The sequence below is a fragment of the Apus apus genome, chromosome 20, assembly GCF_020740795.1.
Source record: "Apus apus isolate bApuApu2 chromosome 20, bApuApu2.pri.cur, whole genome shotgun sequence".
Classification (NCBI taxonomy): Eukaryota; Metazoa; Chordata; class Aves; order Apodiformes; family Apodidae; genus Apus; species Apus apus.
Window position 1 is genome coordinate 4,158,783 of NC_067301.1, and position 25,417 is coordinate 4,184,199.

General features: G+C 39.8%; 3 protein-coding genes across 11 annotated transcripts; 2 read left to right on the forward strand and 1 right to left on the reverse strand.

Moving 5' to 3' along the window:
• Nucleotides 1-2,681: 2,681 nt before the first annotated feature.
• Nucleotides 2,682-9,908, reverse strand: LZIC (leucine zipper and CTNNBIP1 domain containing). 4 transcript variants are annotated; one of them, XM_051637634.1, is made up of 7 exons: nt 9,863-9,908; nt 9,034-9,137; nt 7,790-7,925; nt 7,103-7,201; nt 6,342-6,437; nt 4,458-4,539; nt 2,682-3,084 (listed from the first exon to the last, which is right to left on the reverse strand). In XM_051637634.1, exons 2-7 carry the CDS (start codon nt 9,132-9,134, stop codon nt 3,026-3,028), a joined length of 573 nt encoding a protein of 190 aa, XP_051493594.1. In that variant the 5' UTR covers nt 9,135-9,137; nt 9,863-9,908; the 3' UTR covers nt 2,682-3,025. The 4 variants fall into 4 exon arrangements, with proteins under 4 accessions (XP_051493594.1, XP_051493593.1, XP_051493592.1 ...); XM_051637633.1 differs by lacking the exon at nt 9,863-9,908 and adding an exon at nt 9,786-9,803; XM_051637632.1 differs by lacking the exon at nt 9,863-9,908 and adding an exon at nt 9,634-9,755.
• Nucleotides 9,909-9,942: 34 nt separating this feature from the next.
• On the forward strand, nt 9,943-17,886 carry NMNAT1 (nicotinamide nucleotide adenylyltransferase 1). Of its 6 annotated transcripts, XM_051637628.1 has the most exons (6): nt 9,957-10,007; nt 11,929-12,013; nt 13,078-13,252; nt 13,724-13,907; nt 14,585-14,730; nt 15,744-17,886. In XM_051637628.1, exons 3-6 carry the CDS (start codon nt 13,135-13,137, stop codon nt 16,142-16,144), a joined length of 849 nt encoding a protein of 282 aa, XP_051493588.1. In that variant the 5' UTR covers nt 9,957-10,007; nt 11,929-12,013; nt 13,078-13,134; the 3' UTR covers nt 16,145-17,886. The 6 variants fall into 6 exon arrangements, with proteins under 6 accessions (XP_051493586.1, XP_051493588.1, XP_051493590.1 ...); XM_051637626.1 differs by lacking the exon at nt 11,929-12,013 and having other exon boundaries at nt 9,943-10,007; XM_051637630.1 differs by lacking the exon at nt 11,929-12,013 and having other exon boundaries at nt 9,980-10,007; nt 13,120-13,252.
• Nucleotides 17,887-19,398: 1,512 nt separating this feature from the next.
• On the forward strand, nt 19,399-22,360 carry RBP7 (retinol binding protein 7). The gene is made up of 4 exons (XM_051637636.1): nt 19,399-19,535; nt 21,241-21,419; nt 21,674-21,775; nt 22,110-22,360. Exons 1-4 carry the CDS (start codon nt 19,463-19,465, stop codon nt 22,158-22,160), a joined length of 405 nt encoding a protein of 134 aa, XP_051493596.1. The 5' UTR covers nt 19,399-19,462; the 3' UTR covers nt 22,161-22,360.
• The last annotated feature ends 3,057 nt before the right edge of the window (nt 22,361-25,417 follow it).

Sequence of the window (25,417 nt, forward strand, 5' to 3'; positions counted from 1 at the left end):
AAGATATTCAGTCAAGGATCAATTTAATAAGAATGTTACAACTGCCTGCAGTACAGAAAGCTTGACAAAACCCTGGAGTATTTGCAAATAAATAATTAAAAAAAGAATTTATCCTAGAAACACACACCCCTCTAAAACTACAAGGAAAAATATTTTCTTATCATTGTACTGTAAACGTACTGTGATCTGTGGGAATGGGCAGAGATTTAATTTACATATTAATGCAGCAAGCAGGCTACGGGGGCATGGGGGGAGAAGAGTTACTTAGCACCAGTAATGAGCAGAAAGGAAAAGAAGGCAGCTACAGTCCCCATGGACTGTTTTGTTTTCAATAATTTTAGGCTGTCTAATAATGTCTTTTAATAAGCTGCTCTCAGCTATACAGCTGCAATCAGCCTTTTGTCAGAGAACATAATACTGCCCCAGACAGGAAAATAGCTCTGTTATAATGGACAAAAGACTCCAGCTAAAGAAAAGCTTCTTAAAAAACAAGAGGAAAAAGTTCCATCAGTGAAAGACAAATTATGCTGTTTATACCATGTATCCTTTCATTTCTAAAATACTAGATTTCAAAAGGATAGCTGCTAAAGCAAAACACATTTTCTGGTTTACTCTATTCCAGCCCTGGTTTACAATTAGACAAACTTGCTTATTTATCAGGTATTTATGCCCGCTAAGTGCAATCTAAATTATGACTGATCATGCTCATTTAAGACCCACTTAGTCTTTAAGTCACTTGGTGACACCATGATTAACATTGCAACAGGCTACCCAAATTTAAGACTATTTCCACTCCACTCTCAATTTAGTGGCAGTTGTCACTGAAGCTCAGGTCCAGCTATAAAAGCCTAAGACATACATCTGTATGACATGTAAGCCACAGATGTTCTACCCCATTGAACATCAGATTCCTCAAGACAGTGGGTCACCTTCACTATTGATAACTGGAACTGATCTACCCAACATTTGCGTTTAAAAGTTGCTTTATAAACCACTGCTAATTCTAAAATAAATCAGTACTATCATTTCAGTACACATATTTAATTTTTATAATTTAAAGTACTCACAAGATGGAAACAAGATAAATTGTTTCCTATGACTTCTGATCTTTCCAGTATTATGAACATCCTTTTCCTTTCAGCACCAGACTTGCTGTCATAGCAGCTACCATGTTTTACAGATTACTTCAGAAACATGCCTAAACTTAAATAAGACACATTGTCCAAAAAATTCCCAATCACTAACACCAGCACAAAATGTGTTTGTCATGAAGATACACTTGCTGCCTTAGCCATACAGGTAGAGATTTGTGTTTAACCTCTTATGTCATTTGCTGGAGAACTAAAGCAAACCCCTGTGGCACTGGATTATGGTACTTTGCTCTCATTTCAGAAAGAACAATTTCTCACTTACGAAAAAACTTGGTAATCAGTGGAGTTTGAGCAGCAAAACAATAGCTTTCTTCTCTTGATACATTCCTGCCCCACCTTATGGAAGTGGAAATTGTCTGTAACTGTACCTGGCAAGCCACACTTTCTCTGAGGGGTGCTAGATAATAATAGCATGTCAATACACTCACTGCCAAACGCTCCTTGTACCAATGAGATTTCACGTTTCCTCTGTTGCTGAAGTTCTCCAAAGAAAGGAAATGTTAATGTGCTGTTAGGAGAGATAATCCAAAGGACCCCAAGCCTTATGTTTGAACTCTTTTTGCACAGAAAGAAGCTCTATACTTATCCCTAGCAAGTGGTAAAATAAGAAGGGGAACAGGTATGAATTTCAGTTAAGACATTCCTGGTTTTTTTTGGTTGCCAATACAATTTGATCAGCATCTGAATATATACCAAGGGCAGAGCAGACCTGAAATGCCCATTTCTCAGGCTTCCAATCAACTCAAACAAAACGCTAAGGAGTACTGATTTAAAGTGTGAAGCAGCCACTACCTCAGAACAAGATCTCTAATATTAATTTCACAAAAAATAGTTTATCAGGAAGTTAAACACACATCTAGAGTCCCAAGTAGTTTCTTCCCACTCTGAACAACATGAGATGTTTACACCCTGAGATTATTCAGGATTTAACTTCCCTGTGGAGGCTCAGACTCCCCTCTACACAGCACCACCATCTGATAAATGGACTAAGCAACACTGGCATCAATCACTTAGAGAGCTTTTCCCCTCTTTTAAAACTTGTTTCTACTTGCAAGCAATTTCATGCTATCTCAGCAATACTGTGAAATAACGGTAGCATGTAGTGATACACCCAGAGCTGAAGTAAGAGGTCAGAGAAAGGAACTTCTCATTGCCACTTCCTAGCAACTCCCTGTCATTTCAATACACAAGGTTAAATTACTCCAGAAGCCTCCCTACAGGGCTTCCATTGTTTGTCAGTCAGGGCTGGGACACAATAGCACTCATTCATGTGCACAGCAAACAATTAGCTCAGGGCCAATGATCAGCATACAGTCTCATTTTGGTTCTTCTGCAAACAGTTTGTAGAAAGATGGCATTTCAAATAAACTATGTCCATTTTTCAAAGCCTCAGTGCATTCCTAGTACAAACTACCTAGTAGGGAGTCCAGACAAAAATCAAGACAACTTGAGAGCAACATGAATAATCACCCAAAAAACCACTTGCTGATTAGGACTGCTCCTGAAAAAGATCTGCTTGCTACAACCATGTGCAAAAAAGATTACACTTTAATAGTTAGAGAAATGCACATTCAGAAAAGTTCAAAACAGCTGATTCTTTCCAAAGACAGTCACACCGTGCTTTTGTTTTCAGAGTACCACTTCAGTGTTCAGCCTCAGAGCTGACATGAGTACTAAGGAGTACAGTCAACGAGGTTCCGAAGTGCACTTAAGGCTGTTTACTTCATATCTTCTGGTTAAGAACCCAAGAATTTTAGGGATTTGTTTTGTTTTTCTTATTCCCCCAACATGTTAAAAATAGAAAAAAACCAATGCAATATGACAGAAGTCCAGTGCTGCTGATAACTGGAGAGACACAAGCCTCACGCACCTCTTCACTGTTTTGCCTTCTCGACTTCAAAACTTGCCAGAGCAAAGACTTTGTCACCTGATCCTATGAGAGGAAAAAACACTTTCAGTATTAGTAGAAATTGTGAATTTCCTTATATACAATTTAAATCAACCCAAGCATTTGAGATCAAAAGAAATCAAACCTGCATTTTGAAAACTAGAACACTTGAGCTAATTTAAAATAAAAATGGAGAGATACTGGCTTGACAGGTCTGAAACCAGTTGTGTTGATTTGGGTCTCACTGGGATGGAGTTAACTTTCCCCATAGCTGCTCTCCTAGTGCTGTGCTTTGTAGCTGAAATGGTTTTGGCTACTGCTGAGCAGCTGGACAGCATCCAGACCCTGAAAGGTGAGTAAACTTGGGGTGGACAAGAGGCTGGGAGGGGACACAGCCAGGACACCTGACCCCAACTGATCAGAGGGATGGTCCACACCATATGGCACCATGCTCAGCAGAAAAAAACAGAAGAAGGAGGAGGTGGGGGTTTGTCTTCTGTTGGAATTGCTACACACACAAGGCCCTACTCCTCAGAAAGTGGCTGGACATCACCTGCTTATGGAAAGCAGAGAATTAATCTTTTTGTTTTCCTTTGCTTCTGTACACAGCCTTTGACTTTCTTTACTAAACTGCCTTTATCTCGACCCATGAGTTTTTAATGTTATTTTCTCCCCCTGTCCTGCTGAGGAGGGGGAGTGAGCAAGGGACTAGGTGGGCATCTGGTAGCTTACTCCAGATCAACCCACCACAAGCACACAGAGCTTCTGACAAAGTACCCTTTTGACAAAAGGGTTCTCACCTCGCTTGCACTCTCAGTAAGAGGAGTACTGAAAGGTAGGTCACAGAGACAGTTTATTTGTACCCTGTCCCAGTCTGGCACACTCCTGCCATTCACAGCTGTTTCATCACAGTTCTAACTGTAACACTAGAATCAACTGTTATGCTTATTTAATGCATATTATAACTGAACTTTTGGTCTCGTCAATATGATTAGAGTAATGACTCTCATGGCAAAGAGGAGTGCTTTACAGTTCTATTTTGACAGTGTGCCAATAATTGCTGAATCCTCTGAAACAAGCAGAGGAAAAGGCTTTCCTGAAGAGAGTAATTATTGCAAAAAGCATCTTGTTTAACTGTAAGAGTAGTATCTCTGCTTCAGACATGACCACTCCAGCCTTCAACATGATGGGAAACACTGCCATTTTATGGGCATTTGGCACTGGAACTATTTGCTGCATTACTTTTTGCTGATGGACAGTGTATCAGAGTTTCATAATAAAATAGAAAATTGTGTATCAACATTTAATGGCATGAATCTTTTGTTTTTATTTTTTCTTTCATAGGGAATCACAAATATTTCTATTAAGTGGTACTCAATGAGGCAAAGAAATTGGAAGTTATGAGAATGAAAACTTACCAAGGTCAGTGGAGACTCTCTCAAACTGGCTCAGGACTGCACCAGCATTTGCTGACAAGAATGTCTCCTCATCTGGGGTGAGCTAAATAAAACAAGGCCACAGCTGTGAACTTGGTACCCTAACTGTGCATATTCCCACACCACTGTGATTCCCACCACCTGTATGGGCATATCCATGAACTATGACAGCCTACAGCAATTGTCAACTTGAAGTTTTTAAATGGCAGTGTTATCTAATGTAGTAAAAGCCAAAGTAAAAATGCAAATTGCTTCCCTTGCCACTGAATTTTTCCCCCGTGGTGCCTGTCAGCCCAGGAAGAACAGCACATGTATCATCAGACAAGCCTCTACACACACCACTAAGCTTCTACCTGACTTCTAGTGATAATTTTTGATTAAAAAGTCACACTGTGTCTTTGTACCAAAACTATGCAAAGGATGTAAATTACTTTTTTGTCGTGTGATGAATATGGTAATGAGCTAGGATCTAAGCTTGCTTCGTAACATCTACTGAGGAAAGTGAAAACAGGCAGTCACTGTCAGTTTTGACCAAGTGGAGAATCAATGACCTAGAAATGGCTTCCTTTCACATGTACATTTTGCTTTTATGTATGTGCTCTGATGCCTTGTGACAGATGCCCATAAAATATTTACAATAATGAAGCAGTAACCTACATTTGGAAGGTTCAGATATTGTAAGTTAAAACTTTCTTATTTAAGTAGCCTCTGATATATATATCTATATATCTTTATCAAAGCAAAGCTAAGTGTGTCAAACTCTCCAGAGTGTCTACATAAGTTTATTTATTAAAAATATAAAAATCAGGTACAGGCATTCAGAATTATGTAGGAATGAAAGAAAAAGTATTAGTTACCCCCCTTTGCTGTAGTTAGTAAGCAAGCACCTAACTGCTTATCATTTTGCAGTATTATGCACACAAACATGTAATATTATGATTGTATTACACACTCAGAACAGATATGAAAATACTCTCCTAGCAAGTCCCCTGTGAAGTAGGTTACTGATCATTTTAAAAGCTAGAGGAACTATGTCAAAGCGTGGTGAAGTGGATTGTCTGAAGTGAGCAGGAACTCCTGCCAGGACAGTTAGATACTTGCATGTCTTTGGTTCACAACCACTAGCCTTTTAACCTATTTCCAACACTTTTTTTTTTCTCTGACAGTCACACAATAAAAATATTCTGAACAGCGATTGCTAATATCATCTGCTTGGAATGCAGCTCCTTGAAGTACAGCACTTGATCTTTCCCATTACATTCCCTCATTTCCTAAGAAAGTTTAAGTACAGAGATACACAGCAACCCACTCCTTTTGTAGACCACAAAAAAAGAAATAACTTCTCTTCCTCCCTCTAGTGGTAAAAACCAGGGATTGTTCTACCACTGATGTACTCACTGGGGAAAGAGTTTAATCGCTCACCTCTCCAATTTGTGTATCTTGCATCACAAAGTAGGTATTATCACCCATAAAAAGACAAGGAAAGCTCAATGTACGTCAAAAGTCTTGGATAGTTTCTGCCAGGTGGACAGGTCGTAGTCAGCCAGTAAAAGATTTATTTTGTAGCTGTTATCATTGACTTGTACCAGCTTACATATGATTCATTCACATGACCCACTAAAGAAAGCATTTTCAAGTAGAAACAGCCTTAGATAAATATACCATAGTACCTGATACATGTTCAGTAGTGAGAGCTTCAGAAAGCTTCGTATTAAAATGGAGGAACTTCTATATACTACAAAAGCAAGCTGCACTTTGTTATTTGCTCATAAAAGAGCTGTAATTTCTTATTTTATTAATTTCAAATTCCTCTTCAATAGAGAGACAGACATTTCTATTCACCCAGCTATCACACCAACACCTTACCTTCTCACCAAGCTTTCTGAGGGCAGTCAGGATTTCCACTTTCTGCTGTGTGTGTAGCTCTCGGCCCAACTTCCCAACCATTAAGTCTCGGTCCATCTGTAAAACCAGGGGAGTAAATAAGTAAAAATATATCAACTGCCCACTAGTTTCACTGAATAAAATTGCATTGATAATGCAGCAGCCTAAAATATCATCAGTAAGCATGGTGGTACCCATGGAAGTAAGGCATAGACCATAAAAGGTGGCCATGAAGTTTTTCTAACCATTCTGCAAAAACTCTCTGTGACTAACCTCAGGATTCTTGATTCCTCCCAACTTGAATCTCTTTCAATCAGACTGCTATTACTTCAAAATTATGGATTCACATGTCACTGACACATGGAGGAATCACACTCCATTTCACTTTATCTGGATTTCAAGCTCAGTCCAGATCTCTGAACGCCCTCTCCAGCCCTTCAATACAGTTATAAATACACACTCTTCAGATTTTCTCTTTGCAGTTATTCTCAGTTCACTATCTGTTAATCACATTCTTGTTTTGAAGCAGCAAAATAGCAGATAATTCAAGAAATACACATTGTTGTCCCCATTACCTCAAGAAACATTTAAAACTGAACAGATTTTGAAAGAGAACTTCTCCAGCTCCTCCTGATGTTGTCACCAAGGTTTCTAACACGCCTGGTGCTCTCCTTGCAATCATTACATTTTTAATTACGTTTTAGCTCAAATAACAGTTTTTACAGTAAAACAGAAACCTTCACCTCTGCCAACCTTGTCCTCAATTGTCTTGGTTGTTTCTTTGCAAACATTCTAATTACTTCTGGAGTTTTAAATGCTTGGCTGATGGCTGCTTGTATTGCCTGCAAGGAAAGGGGCAAGAATGATTAGGATTAACAGTCACAAGCTACAGCTGCATGAGAAGATTAAAGAAGGCTGGAAAGCACCATTAATATCTGCTGCATCATTTGATAAAGAGAGCTTTTCTTTTTTTGTATAACCATGGGAGTGAGACTAAAATATACATGACCTATACACAGGGCTTGAAAAAGCCAGCAATTATGGCAATTTCACTCAGAAAAAGCTATGAAACTTTAAATTACAGTACAGTCCTTAATTTCTAATAATTTCCAGTACACATCAGTTCCATATCAGCACATCACAAGTGTTACTTTCTACAAGGATCTGATAGATTTTGTCACTGCAGTTTCTCACAGTTTTTCTTGCAGTGTTATGGTTATAATTCTTCAATATTTTAAAAAAAATGAATATAAAGGGATCTGGCCAAGTTTTTAGGTGTGCACACCCATTAAATAATAAAAACAGTAGAGTCACAGAATAAGCTTTCAGATGTACCTGTCTGAAAGTTACAATGAACAACCTGCATCTATTTTCTGTTTCTTTTAGTTCAGGCAGAATGAGAACTATTTTTAGTAACACATCATCCTTACCAGTTGCATCCCGCTGAGCTCATCTACCAAAGTCATATCTCCAGACATTATCTTCTTCAGGGAGTCATTGATCTCACTCAGCTGTTCTAGAGTTTCTTTTTTGGTCTCTTCATACTCATCTGCATCTAGCTCCTCTCTAAAGAGGATCCAACAAGACACATTAATTCACAGGACTAAACCTGAGATGTATTATGGAGTAAAGGACACAAGGGAACACCATGCAGCTTGATGCCTCAGCAAGTAACACATTCCCATCACTTCAGAGTGTTCTGCTCTAGCCTTCTTAGGTGTTATTAACTAATGCACATGTTGTTATCTTGGGTTTTCACCAGCTCCCAGCCAGCCACCCATTCACTTGTATGAAGTCACTTGTATGAACAAGGCCCCAAGAGCTACAAGATACTTGGTGGGGTATTCAAAAGTGTATTTTGGATCTCAACAAAAATAAAACATGAGGTTGCCTTGCTCAAAAGTATAGTAAATGAAATTACCTGAGAAGCCTATCTTCTTACTCAAAAACCATCACATTGTTCAGGAATAACTGATCCTGTTGTCTAAACCTTGCCCAAGTAAGAGAAAAGCACTACCAAGCCTTAGCAATTAAAAATGTTCTTGGAAAAAAAAAAAAATGTCCTGCTTGGACAAGTTAGAATTATTGTCAGAGAAAGCATCTAAAACCACACAGGATGTTTAAGTGCAAGTACTGAACAGGAAAAAAACCCTTCCTTGGTAATTCAGGCTATCTTCAGTTTTATCAGCCCACAAAAAACTAACACATCACCACATTGAAACAGTCACAGTAAGATCTCAGACAAAATAAGGAAAACCCCACACAATCAACCCAAATATCCATTGTTATAAGACAAAACAATGACACAAAAACTATTTGCTAACTTCTGTAAAAAAGCCTGTATGGAAACTGAATTCTGTGAACAGCTATTAACAGTTCCAAAGTCACACTTAAGTATAAAATCTTAAACAACACTTTTAACGAGTATTTCTACGTGCATTTTCCTCAAGAAGATTGTAACTATAAATGGAATGATCTTAATAAAGAGAAAGGTTTTAAAACCTAATTTTTATTATCTAAAATAAACATTCCACCTAATTTGAAAAATATAAAGCCATAGCAAAACACAAAATTAAGCAAAAAAACACCGGGTTTTTTAAAGGCACCACTTTCTTCTGCCTACCATTTAAGGAAAAATATTACCATATATGAGGAAAGCATCTATTTTTATTACCTGCATTCCTCCAGATCTTGAAGCTGCTGCATTAATCTATCCAACTGCTCTTCCAAGTTTTGTTTTAGTTTACTGGTCTCTGATGTTCCCCTTGAAGCCATCGTCTGTTTTCACATGAAAATGTTAAGCTGTTACATGACACTTCTAGGAGTAAGAACGCTTTATTGCAGCGTATCAACAACCTATTTTTAAAAAAGTATCGACAGAATCATGCAATATCTTGCATAATGCAAGATGATGGAATAACTAAGCAAAACACTGGCAGGGGAAAGACAGAAAGGTTAGGCTGGCGCTGCAGGACTCCTCCCTTTGTAGCAAGAGGCAGTTCACCAAGGCAGCCACTCCAACAATACACCAAAACCAGCAAGTTTGAAACCAAGCAACAATTACTGAAATACTGAAGGTCCCTCCCCCTGAAACACCAGATTCTCCTCTTCAGCTACAACGACCGGACGCAAGGTGCCTGAAGCACGCGAACACCTCAGGCAGAGAAAACTAGAGCATTTTAAAGGAAATTCGTGGATCGGGGGGTGTCAAGCAGGAGCGAGCAGGCAGCCAGCCGACGGGCAGCCATCCTGGGGATAGCCCCGGGTAACGCACCGGCTCAGCGTGACCCTGCAGCCGGCAGGTGCCGACACAGAAGAGAGCGACCAGGAGGTCCGAGGAGAAGCGGGAAGGACCTGCGGCACGACCCGAGCCCCGCCTGCCCACCCCCGGACCGAGGCTGCCACCGCCGCTTCCCCCGCGCCCACCCGGCCCCGCCAGCCGCAGGCACCAGGAGCCCGCGCCCGCCCCGCACGCCCCGCGGCCGGGCCCGCTGCCGCCTCACCCGGGACAGGCCGCGGCGGGCGGGGCCGGCACCGGCAGCGCAGCCCCCTCCCACCGGCGCCGCTTCCGGCGCGCCGGGGCCAATGACCGCGCTGGGCACGGCCGTGCGGGGCCGGGGCGCGGAGCTGGCGGCGCGGCCGCGGGCGGTAAGCGCGGGGCTTGGCGGGGCCGGGGGCGGCGGGGCCCGCTGGGGCGCGGCGGCGGGGCCGGGCTGGGGCCGATCCCCGGGGCCGATCCCCCGGGCTGATCCCCCGGGGCCGATCCCCGGGCCCTGCCAGGCCCCGCGGCGGGAGGAGGGTGCTGAGACGGACTCCGACTGGAGTGCGAGAGCAGCCAGCAACAGCCTGCTCACCCTACACTTAGTATTTAAGGATGTGTATATTCTACAGGTGGGTAAGCGTATTTAATACATATTCCCCCTAAAATTTAAATGAGATTGGCCAGAGCATCCTGACAATTAGCTTCTCGCCTGCAGAAGTGAACAGGTTGGTTGTCAGAACCATCTCAAGAGCAACTGTAGGCATACCTGGGTGGTTTTTCGTGCAAATACGTGTCCAGTCCAGCTAAGCACTAGCAGGGCTGCAAGTACCACATGCTAAATATTGGTAAAATTATGCACAAGCATGATGAGATTGTATATAAGAATATAGGTAAAGGAATACATCACAGGGCAGCTCGTTTTTGCTCCTGAAGATGAAGGGAAAATGATCCAGGATGTCCTACACTTATGAAAGGTCTGAGTGAAGGCCATTTTACTTTGTTTCCCTATCTTAAATCTATGTGGAGAGGGTTTATTAATACTTAATTTAGCATTTGGCATAAGATAGCATTAATTATTTTAAGACTGTTCTCAGTTTTGTGAAGCTAAACACCTGCATCTCTTTCATCTCTTACGTGGCACGAGCTGGGCTGCTAGGTTAGATCTTGTGGCCAAACTGCAATAATTAGAGTTGTCAAGCAGTGCCAAATTAGACGTAATTCATCAAAACTACTTATGATATTATACAAGAAGAACTGGCATAGTTCCATATCCAGCTCAGGCAGTGGCTGGGCTTTAATCATTACTGGAACCTAGTCTCCTGTTTCTCTTCTGGGATGCACAAATTGCATCGCTTTCCCCAAAAAGATAGAGCTGTGGGAACATCATTTCATACAAAGCAGATCCCAGCTCTGATGGTTGTGAGGTGACATAACAGCAAGGTAATCATGGGATGATCCCTCTGCCATTTCCTCCACTCTCCACATCAGCCAGGCAGCTGTTTTCTATGAAAACAGTCCCAGGCAGAGGATGTCAGTGCAAATTAGGCGTGTGTGCAAACTATTACATTATGTTTATATTTTCAATTTCTATGCAGTTACTAAATGCTACAAGGTGAGTTTATTGTGCAACAATTGCCAGCTTCTGAAGATTGTAAATTTTGCCAGCAGCAGGAAAAAGGGCATTGGTCTAACTCCAGAAAAAGCATTATATATTTTAAACTTTTCTATGATTTTTGTCCTTGTTTGTTGTTGTGGGGTTTTTTTGAGAAAGTAAACCTTTTTCAAATGTGCAGTATGAAACTCCTTCTGTAGGAAACAGGGCTTTATGCATTACAAAGGCAGGTCTAACAGCTTTCCTTGCCTGTTCCCATAGTAACCCTTCTAGCTGATGCCCGTGAGAACTGCATTCCAGCTAACACCAAACCCTTCAAACGCTGAACTACTCTGCAGTAATAAAGACCATTTTTAAAGTTTGTGAAACTCTTGAAAGCACAAAAAAGTACTAACTCTTGCAAAATACAAGCCCTTGAAAGACTTCCTTTTATTCAAAGGCTATTTGATGTTGCTACATAGGAGCTGTCATAAGATTTAACTGTGATGGTATCTCACCACTGTGTCAGCTTGGAACATCACTCAGCTCCTTTGAAAAGGAGACAGAATGTGAGGGTGACCTTGTGGGATTTTTGCAGGCAGGGATGTTGCTGTAGAAACAATGGCAGACTATTCAGGGCTCACCACAGATGTCTCAGACATCGCACAAACAGCAAGAGAATGGCACATTATGTATTCCAGTTTTCATTTGTTCAGGGCCAGGCTCAAGGAAACCATCTTGGCAAGCCAGAATATTTTCATTGAAAGAAAAGAACACTGAGAAGAAAAAAATCCATGGAGTGTGAGTAGAAACAAAAAAGCAGTGAAATGTCCTTACTTTCATCAAGTCTTAAGCAGCTTTTAGAAACTGAAGTTCAAAATTGGAACAGTGCTGTTGTATTTTTAAAAAGGAAGAAAAATCTGGTATTTAATTGCAGCTTTTACTAAAGTTTGTTTTTTTTTTTAATTCACTCTCTTCTATCATCTGTTTTACTTCTACACCTACCACTGACTTCCTGCAGCCCAAGTTAGATGGGTTTTTTTCACATTCAGTCCCTAGCACTCTCTTCCCACATACCAAGAGCATATAAAATGTAAATAAATCCTGAACAAAGAAACATCAACCCTCATCTCCTCCAGAATTTAATACAATATAATGTTAGTTCTATAGATCTTGCCGGAAAGACTCACTGCAAGTTAGAGCAGCAGCAGTGGGAACAGTCCCAGGAAGTTCTGTCTTGCCCTGTAAGTACTAGAAGGAAGTTTCTTACACAGAGGTTCCCTGCAGGTGTGTCTCTTGGCAGTTGATTGGCATTGGCATCTTCAAAAAACTAGAAAGTTCTAATAAAGTTTGTCCTGCAATCAGGATATATAATCTCTCCTCATGAAGTTTATCTCCATGAGCTGCTTTTCTTCTGAGCAGGCAGTACACTGTCCTCTCTTCAGGCAAGCAGCCTGTTTTCTGTGATTTCATTTTTAAAGATGTTTCCTCTTGCATATAGGAGGGAATTGCAGCTGCTTGGATAGGAAACGGGCAAGGCAAATTTGACTTCACTGATCTATTACATACATCTTCTTCCTAGCACGCTCACTTTTCTCTACATCCTTGATTTCTGAAGCCCCATAGCAGAATCAATCTCCTTTCTACAACTTAATGCCACTGTTGTGCTCCTTGCATTGTATCTCTAACCAGGGATAAGCAGAAAGAACTAGAGGCCGTGGTTTTAATCTCTTAAAAACCAGAATGCAGCATCACATGAACAATCACAGAAATGCTGGAAGGAAAATAGTGTTAATTTGATCTTCTGCTTATTTGCAACACAATAAATAGGAATAACTTGTTTTTAATCTGGTCTGTTCTTGTAGAGGCTAATAACTAGCACCAACATTTTCCACTTGGCTCTGTAGCTGTGAGGAGTAGCTATGGATGATCCTGAGAGGAAGACTGAAGTAGTACTGCTTGCCTGTGGGTCCTTCAATCCCATTACCAACATGCATCTCAGGCTGTTTGAGCTGGCTAAAGACTACTTCCATGGAACAGGTAGGGTGGTGATTTATATCATTGAGAACAGCTCTGATAACCAGACACATGTTAAGGTGCATATTTTGTGTAGATGAATGCCTGTTTGATCATGACAGGTATTTTTGGAGATACTAATTAGATATTGAAGCCAGTATGCTTGTATGTAGCACACAAAATCGTGTAAGCCAAATACATGAGAGAACAGCCTTCTATATGCATTGCTTATAATTAATTTTAATGAGCTAAAGTATGAGGTTTTTTAATTTTTCTTTACAGAAATCTTTCTAATACATGTTGCTAAATCTTTAATTGTGCTGCCTTGCATAGTGACAGAAGTGCACTGTATTTTTCCACTGGGCTGTCAGAGCTGGCACTGGTGTTTGTAGGGATTACTGGGAATAATTATGTAATAGTTTAAACACAATGCAGTGGAAGTAACATCTGCTCAACCACTTCACATGTTCCTGCGTGTTGTGTATTTTTCCACAGGAAAATACAAAGTAATCAAAGGGATCATTTCACCAGTAGGTGATGCATATAAGAAGAAAGGTCTGATCAGTGCGAATCACCGAGTGACTATGGCAAAACTAGCAACAGAAACCTCGGATTGGGTGGAAGTTGATGAGTGGGAAAGCAGCCAGAGTGAGTGGTTGGAAACACTAAAAGTTTTAAGGTATTCTTTAGTGAAACCCTAAAAATCTCAAGAACTTGTAGAAGGATAAGGATGGTGTTAGCTCTGACTAGTTAGAATAATAGCAGGCTAGCCCCAAATCAAATGGATAGACTCAGTGAAGTCAGAATTACTATTTATATGAGCAGCATAAATGAAAGATTGCACCATTAGTCCTAAACATACAAAAAATGAGCCTCTGAACAATTTTTAAGATACATAGTTTCTTAGGCTTTGTTCAGTTTTTGTGCTGAAAATGTGTTTGTGAGGAAGGACAAGAGACTAGAAGAGGGTGGACCCATGCTATGCAGGCTTCCCTCCGATGAGTCCGAGGGTGCTATGCTTCCCATTTGTGCATTTAAAGGCTGGCATAGCATTGTTTGAAGGAATATCTTTGTTGAAGCTTAAAGTTTTTTACTTTTTCAGTGACTTCTACTTCACTGAGATTCTTCTTTTTAAAATGACTTCTTATTAAAAATGAAACAAACGAACCTTGTGGTTGTTGCTTTGAAACCTTTGCATTCTGACCATCTTGTGACCCAGCTCTTACAAGTTCCTATCCCAGCAGAGCATTTCTTGAATGGATTGGAAAAGTACTGCAGGAGGAAGTGGTGAAAAATTATTTAGTGGATCCTTATATTCTACATTTTTAACATACTTGAAATACATCTGTTTTGCAGGTACCATCATCAAAAGCTTTTATCTCCTGATCCTACTAATAGTCTGCAGAATGCTGTTCCTTTAACAAAGCCAGGACGGAAGAGGAAACAGGAACCAAACAGACATGACCCCGTTAAAAAGAAAAATCAGAGTCCAGATATAAAAAGTTAAGTCTGTTTGCAAATTAAATGGCACTATTGAGTAACTTTTTGGATGTTAGTTCTTAGTTCTGATTTCAATGAATAAGTTTATTCCCTGAGATCCCACAGCATAAAGACGTAGGCTTTGTAAGGAGACTAAGGATGAAATATCTAGGGCATGAAAAATAGTCAAGATAATAGAAATTTGAACTGAAACATGTCTGAGCTCTTCATTTTACCTACATAACTTTGCTAAATTGTAGTTACAGCTGAGAATTTTGGATCATATTATGAGTTGCTGAAGAAACAAAGGACAGGATTAAGTCTTGAAATTCAAAATGTATCTGGGCACAGGATAGTTTTATATTGTAATTGAAAACACCATACAAAAGACATAGCTTGGATTTGTAATTTTAGGTAGCATTTATTTTGCTTATTGCTTTTAGATCTTAATTTTAGTTCTTTAGCTTAACATGTACATTTATAGGTATTCATATAGACTTTGACTGACCTTGGTCAGTGACCACCTTAATCCTTTATATTAGCAAATATTCTAACTTTTTCCCTCAAGCCTTTCCAAGTTCTAAAGTTTAATAGATACTGGGTTTTTTTAGTTGTGTTTTCTTTCCTTTTACAAAATCCCCTCTGCCCCCTGTCCTGTAAAATCTAGCTTCCCTTCTGTAACTATCTGGAATGAGAGATAACAGCTTTACAGTATCCTTTTACACTTAAATGTTCTGGAATTTTCTCTATATTTTCTTTTATTTTGATCCTCACAGTGATTAATTTACCCGAAGGCTAAATGAGCACATAAATTTTCCAGTCCTTTTGAACAAATGAACTCCCATAACTTTTTTTCACAAAAATCCTGTATTGAGGCTACTAAATATAAATTACATACTCTGAATCTTGTTATTTCATTCTGTTGTCTCAACCAGACATACAGAGAAGTGGCCTAGAAATTAAACATCCCCATCGAGTTGGATAAAATCTGGTGGCCTAAACCAAGCCTTTTTTCTCACTTATTTTTCTTTTTAAGGTGTCCCACAGGTTAAACTGCTTTGTGGAAGTGACATGCTGGAATCTTTTGGGATCCCAAATCTGTGGAAGTTGGAGGACATCACTGAAATTGTGGAAAATCATGGCCTTGTATGCATCAGTAGGGCTGGAAACAACGTTCAGAAATTCATCTATGAATCTGATATTTTGTGGAGACATAGGAATAACATTCATCTTGTGGAAGAATGGATCACGAATGACATTTCCTCCACCAAGATTAGAAGAGCACTGCGGAGGGGTCAGAGCATTCGCTACCTTGTGCCTGATGTGGTTCAAGCATACATAGAAAAACATGATCTGTACAGTACAGAGAGTGAAGATAGGAATGCTGGGGTTGTCCTGGCCCCCTTACAGAAATATGCAAGTCATTCCAAGAACTAACAGACACTATACAACTTAATTTCTCCTGTGAAAGAAGCTTCAGTACATTAAAATGTGTTTTCTAGGGCTTGGGTTTTGTTTGGTTTGAGTTGCCTTCCTTTCATATATGCAGCCTGTTCATCTGCCATTATATGATTTAGTCCCAGAAATGCCTTTTGCTTTATTTTTCCACTCCTGTTTCCAGAGCTGGATGTTAAGCTCAGCATTGTTTCTTACGGAAAGACAGACTGATTTACAGCCATCAATTTAATTGATAGAAATTAGTATCAGTATCATTGCACTGATTCTGGGACAATTGTCCCTTTATTTAAAATTATAAATGAGCTTTTACATTTAAGCCAAATGTATATAGCTAGAATTGTTTTCTGTAACTGGAGTTGAGCAGAAATGGTAGGATATTAAGACTGTACATAAGTGAAATGTTTTTCTTTGCTAGAAAGATTTGGTTTTGAAGCTAACAGTATATTGCCTGTATTATGTGAAAAAAAAAACCCTGGAGAGGCACTGTGAATGTCATGGTGATAGCATTCTACCTCTCTTTATTTGCCACCATCCCATTTTTCTTTGCATTTTGTGTCTTATTAAAAATGTCCAGGTTTCCAAGATGCTACATCAAGAACCAATAGCTTTTTCATACGCTCTCTGTGACTCTTCACATTTTTCAGATCAACAAATCCAGTGAATGTGAGACTGTCAGGGCAGGAAGCCTAGATGCTGTTGGGCAAGGCTAGAATCAGGGACATGTTCCAGAATCGTAACTGTGACAACTTGTCATCCTCCTTCTCTGGGCAGGGGATCCCCAAAGAGCTGAGGCAGAGGTCTAGGCTTCCCTAGGAGCTTAGGGGGAGACTGGAAGCTGGATGCTAAACACAGAACATCAAGGGTGGCACTAGGGCCTCCAAGGCTCATACAAAACCCAGCAGGAGAGTTGAGACACTCAAGAAAAGCTGTAACCTGTGGTGAAGCTAGTGTCAGGCATGAAAACTTGGAGCCCCACATGAAATTCTGCAGCTACCATAAACTAGAACATCTGTGTTCTGCTAGTTCCAGCCTATTACGGTGGCTCTCTACAGAAGATCTACAAGGAGATGAGTGTAATAAAACTGCACTGTGACAGAAAGTGGCATCAAGAATTCTTGGGTTTTTTTCTTGGTCTTTCCTGCATCAAATGTGCTCAGTTTGCCATTTTCCCCCCTCGAGCTCAGGCAAGCTTACACTGCACCTCGCTAACGAGGCTGAGTTGATTTATCATCAGTTGTAATAAAGGTACTGAAGCATAAATTGTACCCCCTGTGACACCTCAGCAATCAAACTGCTATAACTGATTGAGGGTAACTGTCATATTGATGGTGTGTAGGAAAGGACAACACCTGCTTTTCTCTTTCGTTCACTCTGTCTTTACCACTGAGAATAGAGGGCAAGACATTTATTGTCAGCCCTCAAGTCAACCAGTGTGCTTCTGAATAAACACCAGATCTTTCTAATGGGAAAGCACCCTATTAATGTGGTCACTTTTCAGAGTAAAACTGCACTTTAAGTCTAGGTTTATTATCTAAATAATGATGCCGGTGTGTGTTGATATACTTTGTGTAATTCCAGAGAAGATGCAAATTCAATAGGATGCTTTATAAAGCTTTGGTCTTCAAACAGTTATATCTTACTGGGTTTTAATGTAGTTATGGGTATGTATTTCTATAGTGTGATGGGTCTTAAAATAAAATAAATTGCAAGTAACACGCTAATTTTAGTCATCATGTTATTAACCAAATCTTAAGTCTGATGACTGCATGATTTTCAAGTGGGTAGAATGATGTCAGTACAGTTTTGTCTGTGCAAAACAGAATATTGTTCCAAAACTACACTTGACTGCTGAGTATGGATCTTTTGTTTTACCAGTGGGATCCAGAAACCTGCCTATTACAACACTAGGAGTAAGCATGCACATCTACTGTTCCAATCTGTTGTAAATATCAGCATCACAGTCAGTGGTGTGGCCTATTAAAAAATGTTAGCCAGATAAAATTTTCAAGAGGGAACTAGATCTAAAATCTATATACTTGAAGAACTAAAGTTGGTGAATAATGCAGTTCACTGAACAACTTCATAAAAGTTATAATGCATTCACAGATGTTCTGCAAACAAAAATGAGTTTGGTGTGGGTTTTTTACATCACTGAGATGCAGACAATCTGCATAATCTTAATTTTCAGTTAAAATGTTGTATCCAGGCTTTTATAGAGGATTTACCCAAGTACTGACTTCTCTTTACTTGGAAGAGTCAGTAGTATTGCAACAATGCTTTACTACTATAACCTCAAAATAATTTATGGGTGAAAAGTTACTATTTGAGTCCAGGGGAAATATTAATTTGCATTTCTCTGTGCCATTCCTAGTTCAGGATAGATTAGAGAACATTACCCATCTGCAAACAGGAAACCAGCTTTGACGTCCTGCTTCCCTAGTCACATGATTCTGTGAGTCATATAGGTCAACTGTCAGCTCCAAAAATGCAGCTAAAGTTCAGGGAAACTTAATTTTCTCTTCAAAATACTATATTTCTGGTTGGTAAGGCATCTGAGAAAATGAAGAATTTTATATATGTATGTTCATTTAACTAGGATATAAATAGCATTAAAGAAACAGGAACACAAAGTGTAAACTGTCATGGTAGAGCTGTATTGAGAGTCACATCAGAGAGTAACACAGAAACAAAGTTTGTCTTTCACTTTTCTGTTATAACCACTAGACAATGATAGTGCCTACTATTCACTGCAGGCATTTGCCAGCAAGATAAAATACTTCTCTCTATTGATGTGTAATAGGTACTGCTCTAAAATTAGCTGATACAATACCATCCACAGTTCAACAGTTAAGCCCTGTCTGTTCAAATACAACACGTATGTACAGTGGGCAGACCACCTTCTCAACAAATATGTACATTTCAGATTGTAAAGCCACATATCTAATACGCAGGGAATGGTAATAATGACAAAATCTGTCACAGATTTCCTTAAGTGCACACAAGTTGGACACAAATGGTTTAGACCAATTTTTTATTTGCACTGAGACTCTTGGGCTATTAACATTTGCTCCACACACAGATTTCAGAGACCGTGAACTTTTCCCTCCAGCCCAGCTGAAGCTGAACCACAGATACCCTCTCACCTATTGGCTCAGAGCTAAGACCCTTCCCCTCCATCAGCAAGGCTCCAGGATGTAATCCCACCCACAGTCTGCTTTATATAAGGCCTGGTTGGAAAACTACTTCTTCATTTTTACTTTTTCTATCAGAGCTTGAGTAGCTTATTTCTTTCTGGCAATGCCTGTGGATTTCAGTGGAACCTGGAACCTTGTCAGCAATGACAACTTTGAAGGTTATATGGTGGCTTTGGGTAAGTGAAAATCTCTGATTCTGTCTTTTCTCACTTCAATCATCAAAGTCCCCTTAAGATTTAGGAGTTTGAGCTCTTCTATAACCTAAATATTGTTAAGCTTTTTTTTTTTTCTCTTCTGAAAAACAATGGAAGGATCTTTGTTAATTGATAAAGTGATGGCATTAACTGTACTACAGCCTGTCACCCAAGTGTCCTTGCTGCTTTCAGAAATTTCTCAGCCTAGTACTTGTTAAAAGTAGAGATTCTGTATAGTTTTCATCAGAAACAGGGAAGAGTTTGGTTTCTCAGCTCAATTTCTCTTGCTCTTGAGCACAAACTTGCAGAACCTCTAAGGGTAATTAAGTGCTAGTTAACAAAGTGCTTGGGTATTTGCCCCTTCCAGACAGTTGTTTAGCTTAGTGTCGTTTATCTTGAACAGCTTACAAGGTACTTCCCTCATTGCCCTGATTTGTTGATAAGTCTCTCTAACTGTCCCTTTTCTGGAGTGCTTGAAGCTCTTACCTCCTCAGATCTTTTATAGACAGAGATTAACGGTGCTTTAATGGGGAACTAAGAAAGTTCTTGGTACTTCATTAGCTTTCTTGTACAAAACTCATTGCAGACTGTGACAGCAGGCAACCCTCTGTGCTGCCTGTTCTCTCTTCCTCTCCCACTGCTTTTTGCCTTTTTGACTTGTGTCAGCCAATGACAGTGTTAAGTGTCTCTTGCTGGCTACTGTATACACAACTAGAATAAATTTTCTGGCTGTATCTACACTTAAATTGTCTACTTAGTTATCATTAACATGGTGAAAGAACCCTTCTCTGGTTCTAATTCTGCTGTGTTATCAATTACAAAAAAAAGAAAGGGTGCTCCTACAATGAGAATTTATTCCTTAGTTTGAATACTAAGTAATATACTTTGTATTTATATGTTCTTATAGCTATGTTAAAGCTTAATGAGTATGGCTGCTGCCAGTATTGAATTCAAAACCCTCGGTTAAAATAAATTAACCTTGTAACCATGGTTTCCTCTAATTAAACAAATATTCACTAGATAATTAGGAAAAACTCTTAAGAACTGCTTTAAGCTCAGTGTTGCCAAGAACATCAGGATTCTTTTATATCAGATCATTATAGACAACCAGGAAATCTCTTGACAAGTGTGATGTGTTTTAGTTGCACTTAAAAAGTGTTAATAGGAAGTGGCATGTCCTCAAAACAAGGCTGAGTAATTAATTTAAGGACTGCCCCTCATTTTATTGTATTTAGGGTATAGGGTGCAAAGATTTCCTGTTAATTTACATAATGCCTTTCCTCTGACAAAGGATGAGAAAAGGCATTAACTCTTCCCTCTAGCTAAGCAGGGGGTTAGTCTTAAGAGTAAGCTTGGGGTGTCTGCATGAGGGGAAAACTAATCTCCCACACTCCCAAAGGGACTCCTCCAAGTTTTAGGATTTAAGTCCTAGAAATCTGCCATAGGAATTGTGCAACAATTGAGTCAAGAGGTTTCCAAAGACTAAAATGTACAAGAACATGACTTGATCTTTGTAACATACAGCTTTAAACAAAAACAACAAAAATTCCCACTCAAACAACAAAACCTTGCACAGCAGTAAGGTCAGACTATCTCAGAAATGCATCTACTAGTAGTACAGCTAAGTCCTGGCTGTCAAAATGGCTGGTGAGAAATACAGCTCTGACCTTTTTGCCTCCTGTCCAAGGTATTGACTTTGCAACACGCAAGATAGCAAAGGTACTGAAGCCTCAGAAAGTGATCAAACAAGATGGTGATTCATTTTATATCCATACCACGAGCACATTCAGAGATTATTTGCTTCAATTCAAAGTTGGCGAAGAGTTTGAAGAAGATAATAAGGGCCTGGATAACAGAAAATGCAAGGTAAGACTGAACATACAAAATCAAGAGGCTGTGACAAAGTTAAGATGCCATGGTCAATCCAACTACTTGAGCTGAAATTGTTTGAAGAATAATATTTGTAATGCAATGTAGAGGTAGGTGCCTTAGTTACAAACAAGGAGTTTCACTTTCCCTCAGGAGAGGTCCCTTTTTATCCAGGAAAAAAAGGGCATTGCCTAGAAGTATATTGCAGAACTGAGACCTACAGAAATGCTTTTTTGTTTCATCTTCCACAGAGCCTAGTTACCTGGGAAAATGACAAACTTGTCTGTGTCCAGACTGGTGAGAAGAAGAACAGGGGCTGGACTCACTGGCTTGAAGGAGATGACCTCCACCTGGTATTTACTTCTGATTTCTACTAATTCTGTCTCTATGACAAAAATAAGATCTATAATGTGGTCATGGTATGCACAAGTCTGCTTCTAATGCTGTAGTATCTGTAATGAATGGTACATGGTGAACACATTGTGCTCAATTTTAATCTATCTGGAACAACTCCATAGTTTCACTGTAATGTACAGGTAAATTCAGAATGTTAAGCACAAATGATTAGCATGGCAGTAGAGTGGTGGTCAGTAGTAATGGCAAAGGATCTAAGTTAACTTTCAGAAGCAGTTCCCTTGATTAGTATATACATCTACACTTCTGGTTTTTGTTTTGTTTTTTTGGTAGGAGCTTCGTTGTGAGAATCAGGTATGTAAACAGGTCTTCAAGAGAGCTTGAACATGGGTCCTGGTTCGTACATGAAGAGACAGCTACACACAGGAGACCATGCAACATCGTGTCCTGTGATGGCTGCATGGACAAGATCCTACTCTGTGTACCTATTATCCTAAATGGTCTGATGTTTCTGGCTCAGGAAATAAGTCTGCTGTTGCCAGTGTTAAAAATCTGATTTTTGTTAATAAATGCCTAAAACCAAACCAGTCTTGAGTACCTGGCTTCTGAATATGTTTTTAGAGGGAGATATGGCTTGTGTCTCAAGTTAAATAACAAAGAAGAACAAAACAAGAAAAATTGCCTATTCAGAAGACAACATCACAGAAAATGGGGGGAATGATGTTGGAGAAATGAAGAAAACAACAAAGGAAGCAGACAAAGAATATGGACTTATTGTTCAAAGCACTTCCTTGAATATGCAGACTATTAGTTAACTCCACTGGCTTATATCTTAAATGTGATGTCAGGCCCTGTATTGTGCCATAGCTGCTTTGTTCTCAAAATACTTAAGTTCAGCTTACCAGTGGAAACCAGCCTGTGATCAAATCCCCAAACAATGAAGATAGGTCTGAGTGATCCATATAGATGCCAGTCTGCAAAATAATTAAACTCCTTAAGCACATGTTCAGAGTGAAAACAATGCTGCTTTAGTTAACTTATTTGCATACATCTGTTAAATTAGGTTAAATGCTTTTCTTTTTGACCTTGTGTTATGCTCCATAGAGAGGCAGGTTTTTTTCTGCCTTGTGTAAACACATGGAGTTGGTCAGATCAACTTGGTAGCTACATGTGAAGGAATTGCTGTGTGTTGTTGGGAACATTAACATTGCAGGGATCTTAACCAACTCCTTCCACTAGCTTAAGCTTAGTAACTGAATTGCTTTCTGTGGGGGAAAAAAAATAATTATAAAGTAATGCATGACTTTTAAAAACATAAGTAACACCACCTTTCTGATAATTCTTGTTAGTTCAGAATTCCCAGAGCTACGTCCAGAGGCAGACACAATCTGTTGAAGCTTGGAAGGCTTTTTGTGCAGATAGGACCCCTAAGATTACGAAAGGACTATGTAAATTTAAGCTAGTTTACAAAATATGAAGACCTTGTATTCCTTCTACAGGTAGGACATTGTGGGGGACTAGCAGTGAAATACCTGGTATTTATTCTATGGATCCTGATGGTGTTTTTCTTATGGAACTAAGTAGTTTTAATTTATTTGAAAACAATTACCGTTGCCATGTTATTCTAATATAAATAACAAATTCATGCAGCAGACGTACTCTGTCGCATCGCTCAGCAACAGAGACGCAGGCTTAGATACCCCACTAGATGGCACCTCTGGAACGTTTTGTATCTTTATTTAAATAGTAGAGGTTCCTAACAACAGTATTTTAAAGTGTTAAATATTGCAGATACTTTCAAACTCCACAGCTTTTAAGTGGTGCACTCCACGAAGATGTGCACGAGAAGCAATACAGAAAAGCAGTGATGACCTTAAGAACTCTCTTAGTAGTTACAGATTTCAAGTAGAAATTGGAAAAATGCAACTTTAGAGACCTCTATGTCTTAAAGTGTAATAATTACTTAGTAAGGCTGTTATTAGGAAGTCCTTACTGTTAGAAATACAGGAGTTACTTATTGCTACCTTCATACTTCAAATTGCTGATTGGAAAGCAGGCAATGCTGTGCAGAATTCACTTGAGGATACTTTGGAGACCTTAAGGATGAGAGAAGCTACTACAGTGACAAAACTGCTTCTCCTAATTTGATTTATATGCTAATCAATCTATGTGCTTTCACAAACTACAAATTAAACATCTTGAAATGCAGGGTGAAAAAAGAAAGGGAGCATTCTTATGTTCTGGAAGTGGTGGCTGGAAGACATTAGGGTAGCATTTGCTAAGATCTGCACTGAGGGACAAGAAACAAAACTTGCCAGAGAACCACTAGAAGGGTTTTATGCAAAGGTGTTTCAGAACACTTTGATTATCTTGCACTATTGTTTTTATGGTGAAACGTTTTCATCAACCACCCTTTGAGTTTTTTTAGTGCAAGTGCTGACAGTGTGTACTATAATGATTTTAAGTTTTGCCAGGTGTGTGTGAAAGTATTTCACAGACAGGTGAACAAAATGAAGCATCTCCTAAAAATCAAAATATGCATATTTTCTACAAAAAGACTTATGATCCAATTATTTATGAAATAATGTGTCCAATAGTAATCAAAGACATCGTTTATGTTCAAACACATGTAAATCAATACAGTACTTAGATATATTGTGAAACATATCTGCCTCATATGCATTAAAAATTGATCAGTTGTATTGCTTTATAATTATCTGCAGTGCTTATGGAAATGTGTTAATTCTACACCTTGTTCATACAGACCAATTTACATCTTAAGAACATCCTGTTGTCCTCCTTTTATGGGATTCTTTCACTCACTGACTCAAACTATGCTGCACTGTGCATAGTGTGTATTAAGGTATCATTAGTCTAATGACTCTTCATCCTGGGGCAAAAAAATCTCCTGATGCAACTCCCGTTTTTTTTGTCCTCTTCTAAAAAATAAACTTCTCAAAATCCTTTCCTTTTTCACCTACATGTAGTGTAACTGACCAAGCAAGCAGAGCCTGGAAGTGAACACCCAGTTCCCTTCAGGCCCACACAGACCCTGGCTGTTTTCTTCCCTAGTGTCATTTTGAAGCAGAGAGGAAAGAAACACGAGGAAAATATTAATATCTTCCAACAAAATACAATTTTTTGTGGTATCCCAAAAGCACTAGGTGCAGAAAAGTTTGTGGTTTTACAGAAGAAACAAAACATTTACCTCAGGTGAATTAAGCCTTGGAAAGGCCTGAGGCACAGGGGTCTCGGGGGGGGGGAGATTGTTCCTGCGGCAGCGTGGGGGGTGGATTTGATCTTCCAAGGGTCCTTTCAACCCTTTTGATTCCATGATCAGCTCTTTGCTCTCCCCTGAGCGTTATATTGTGAGGATTAAACAAAATAGCGCCTCCCTCCCCCCTTCAGCCCCCCCTCAGTGCCCCCCCCCCGTTGCCATGGCGCCCGCGCCCCGCCCCGCCCCGCCCCCCCCGCGCTGCCATTGGCGGGCGCGCGCGCGGCCCGGCATGCTCGGCTCCCTCCGCCGCGCCGGGCGGGCTCACGTGATCCCGCCCCAAGATGGCCGCCGCCGCCCTCTTGTTTTGATGAATAATCTCTGCGCGGGGCAGGGGCCGCGGCGCGGGCGGGGGCCGAGGCCGAGG

Coding starts and splice junctions, on each gene's coding strand:
- LZIC (XM_051637634.1), bottom strand. CDS start 9,134: ATGGCTTCAAGGGGAACATCAGAGACCAGTAAACTAAAACAAAACTTG. Junction 7,202..7,789: donor AGCTCAGCGGGATGCAACTG/GTAAGGATGATG, acceptor CTTTCCTTGCAG/GCAATACAAGCAGCCATCAG. Junction 4,540..6,341: donor TCAGAAAGCTTGGTGAGAAG/GTAAGGTGTTGG, acceptor TGTTTTATTTAG/CTCACCCCAGATGAGGAGAC.
- RBP7 (XM_051637636.1), top strand. CDS start 19,463: ATGCCTGTGGATTTCAGTGGAACCTGGAACCTTGTCAGCAATGACAAC. Junction 19,536..21,240: donor AGGTTATATGGTGGCTTTGG/GTAAGTGAAAAT, acceptor CTCCTGTCCAAG/GTATTGACTTTGCAACACGC. Junction 21,776..22,109: donor AAGGAGATGACCTCCACCTG/GTATTTACTTCT, acceptor TTTTTTTGGTAG/GAGCTTCGTTGTGAGAATCA.
- NMNAT1 (XM_051637626.1), top strand. CDS start 13,135: ATGGATGATCCTGAGAGGAAGACTGAAGTAGTACTGCTTGCCTGTGGG. Junction 13,253..13,723: donor AGACTACTTCCATGGAACAG/GTAGGGTGGTGA, acceptor ATTTTTCCACAG/GAAAATACAAAGTAATCAAA. Junction 14,731..15,743: donor TCAGAGTCCAGATATAAAAA/GTTAAGTCTGTT, acceptor TTTCTTTTTAAG/GTGTCCCACAGGTTAAACTG.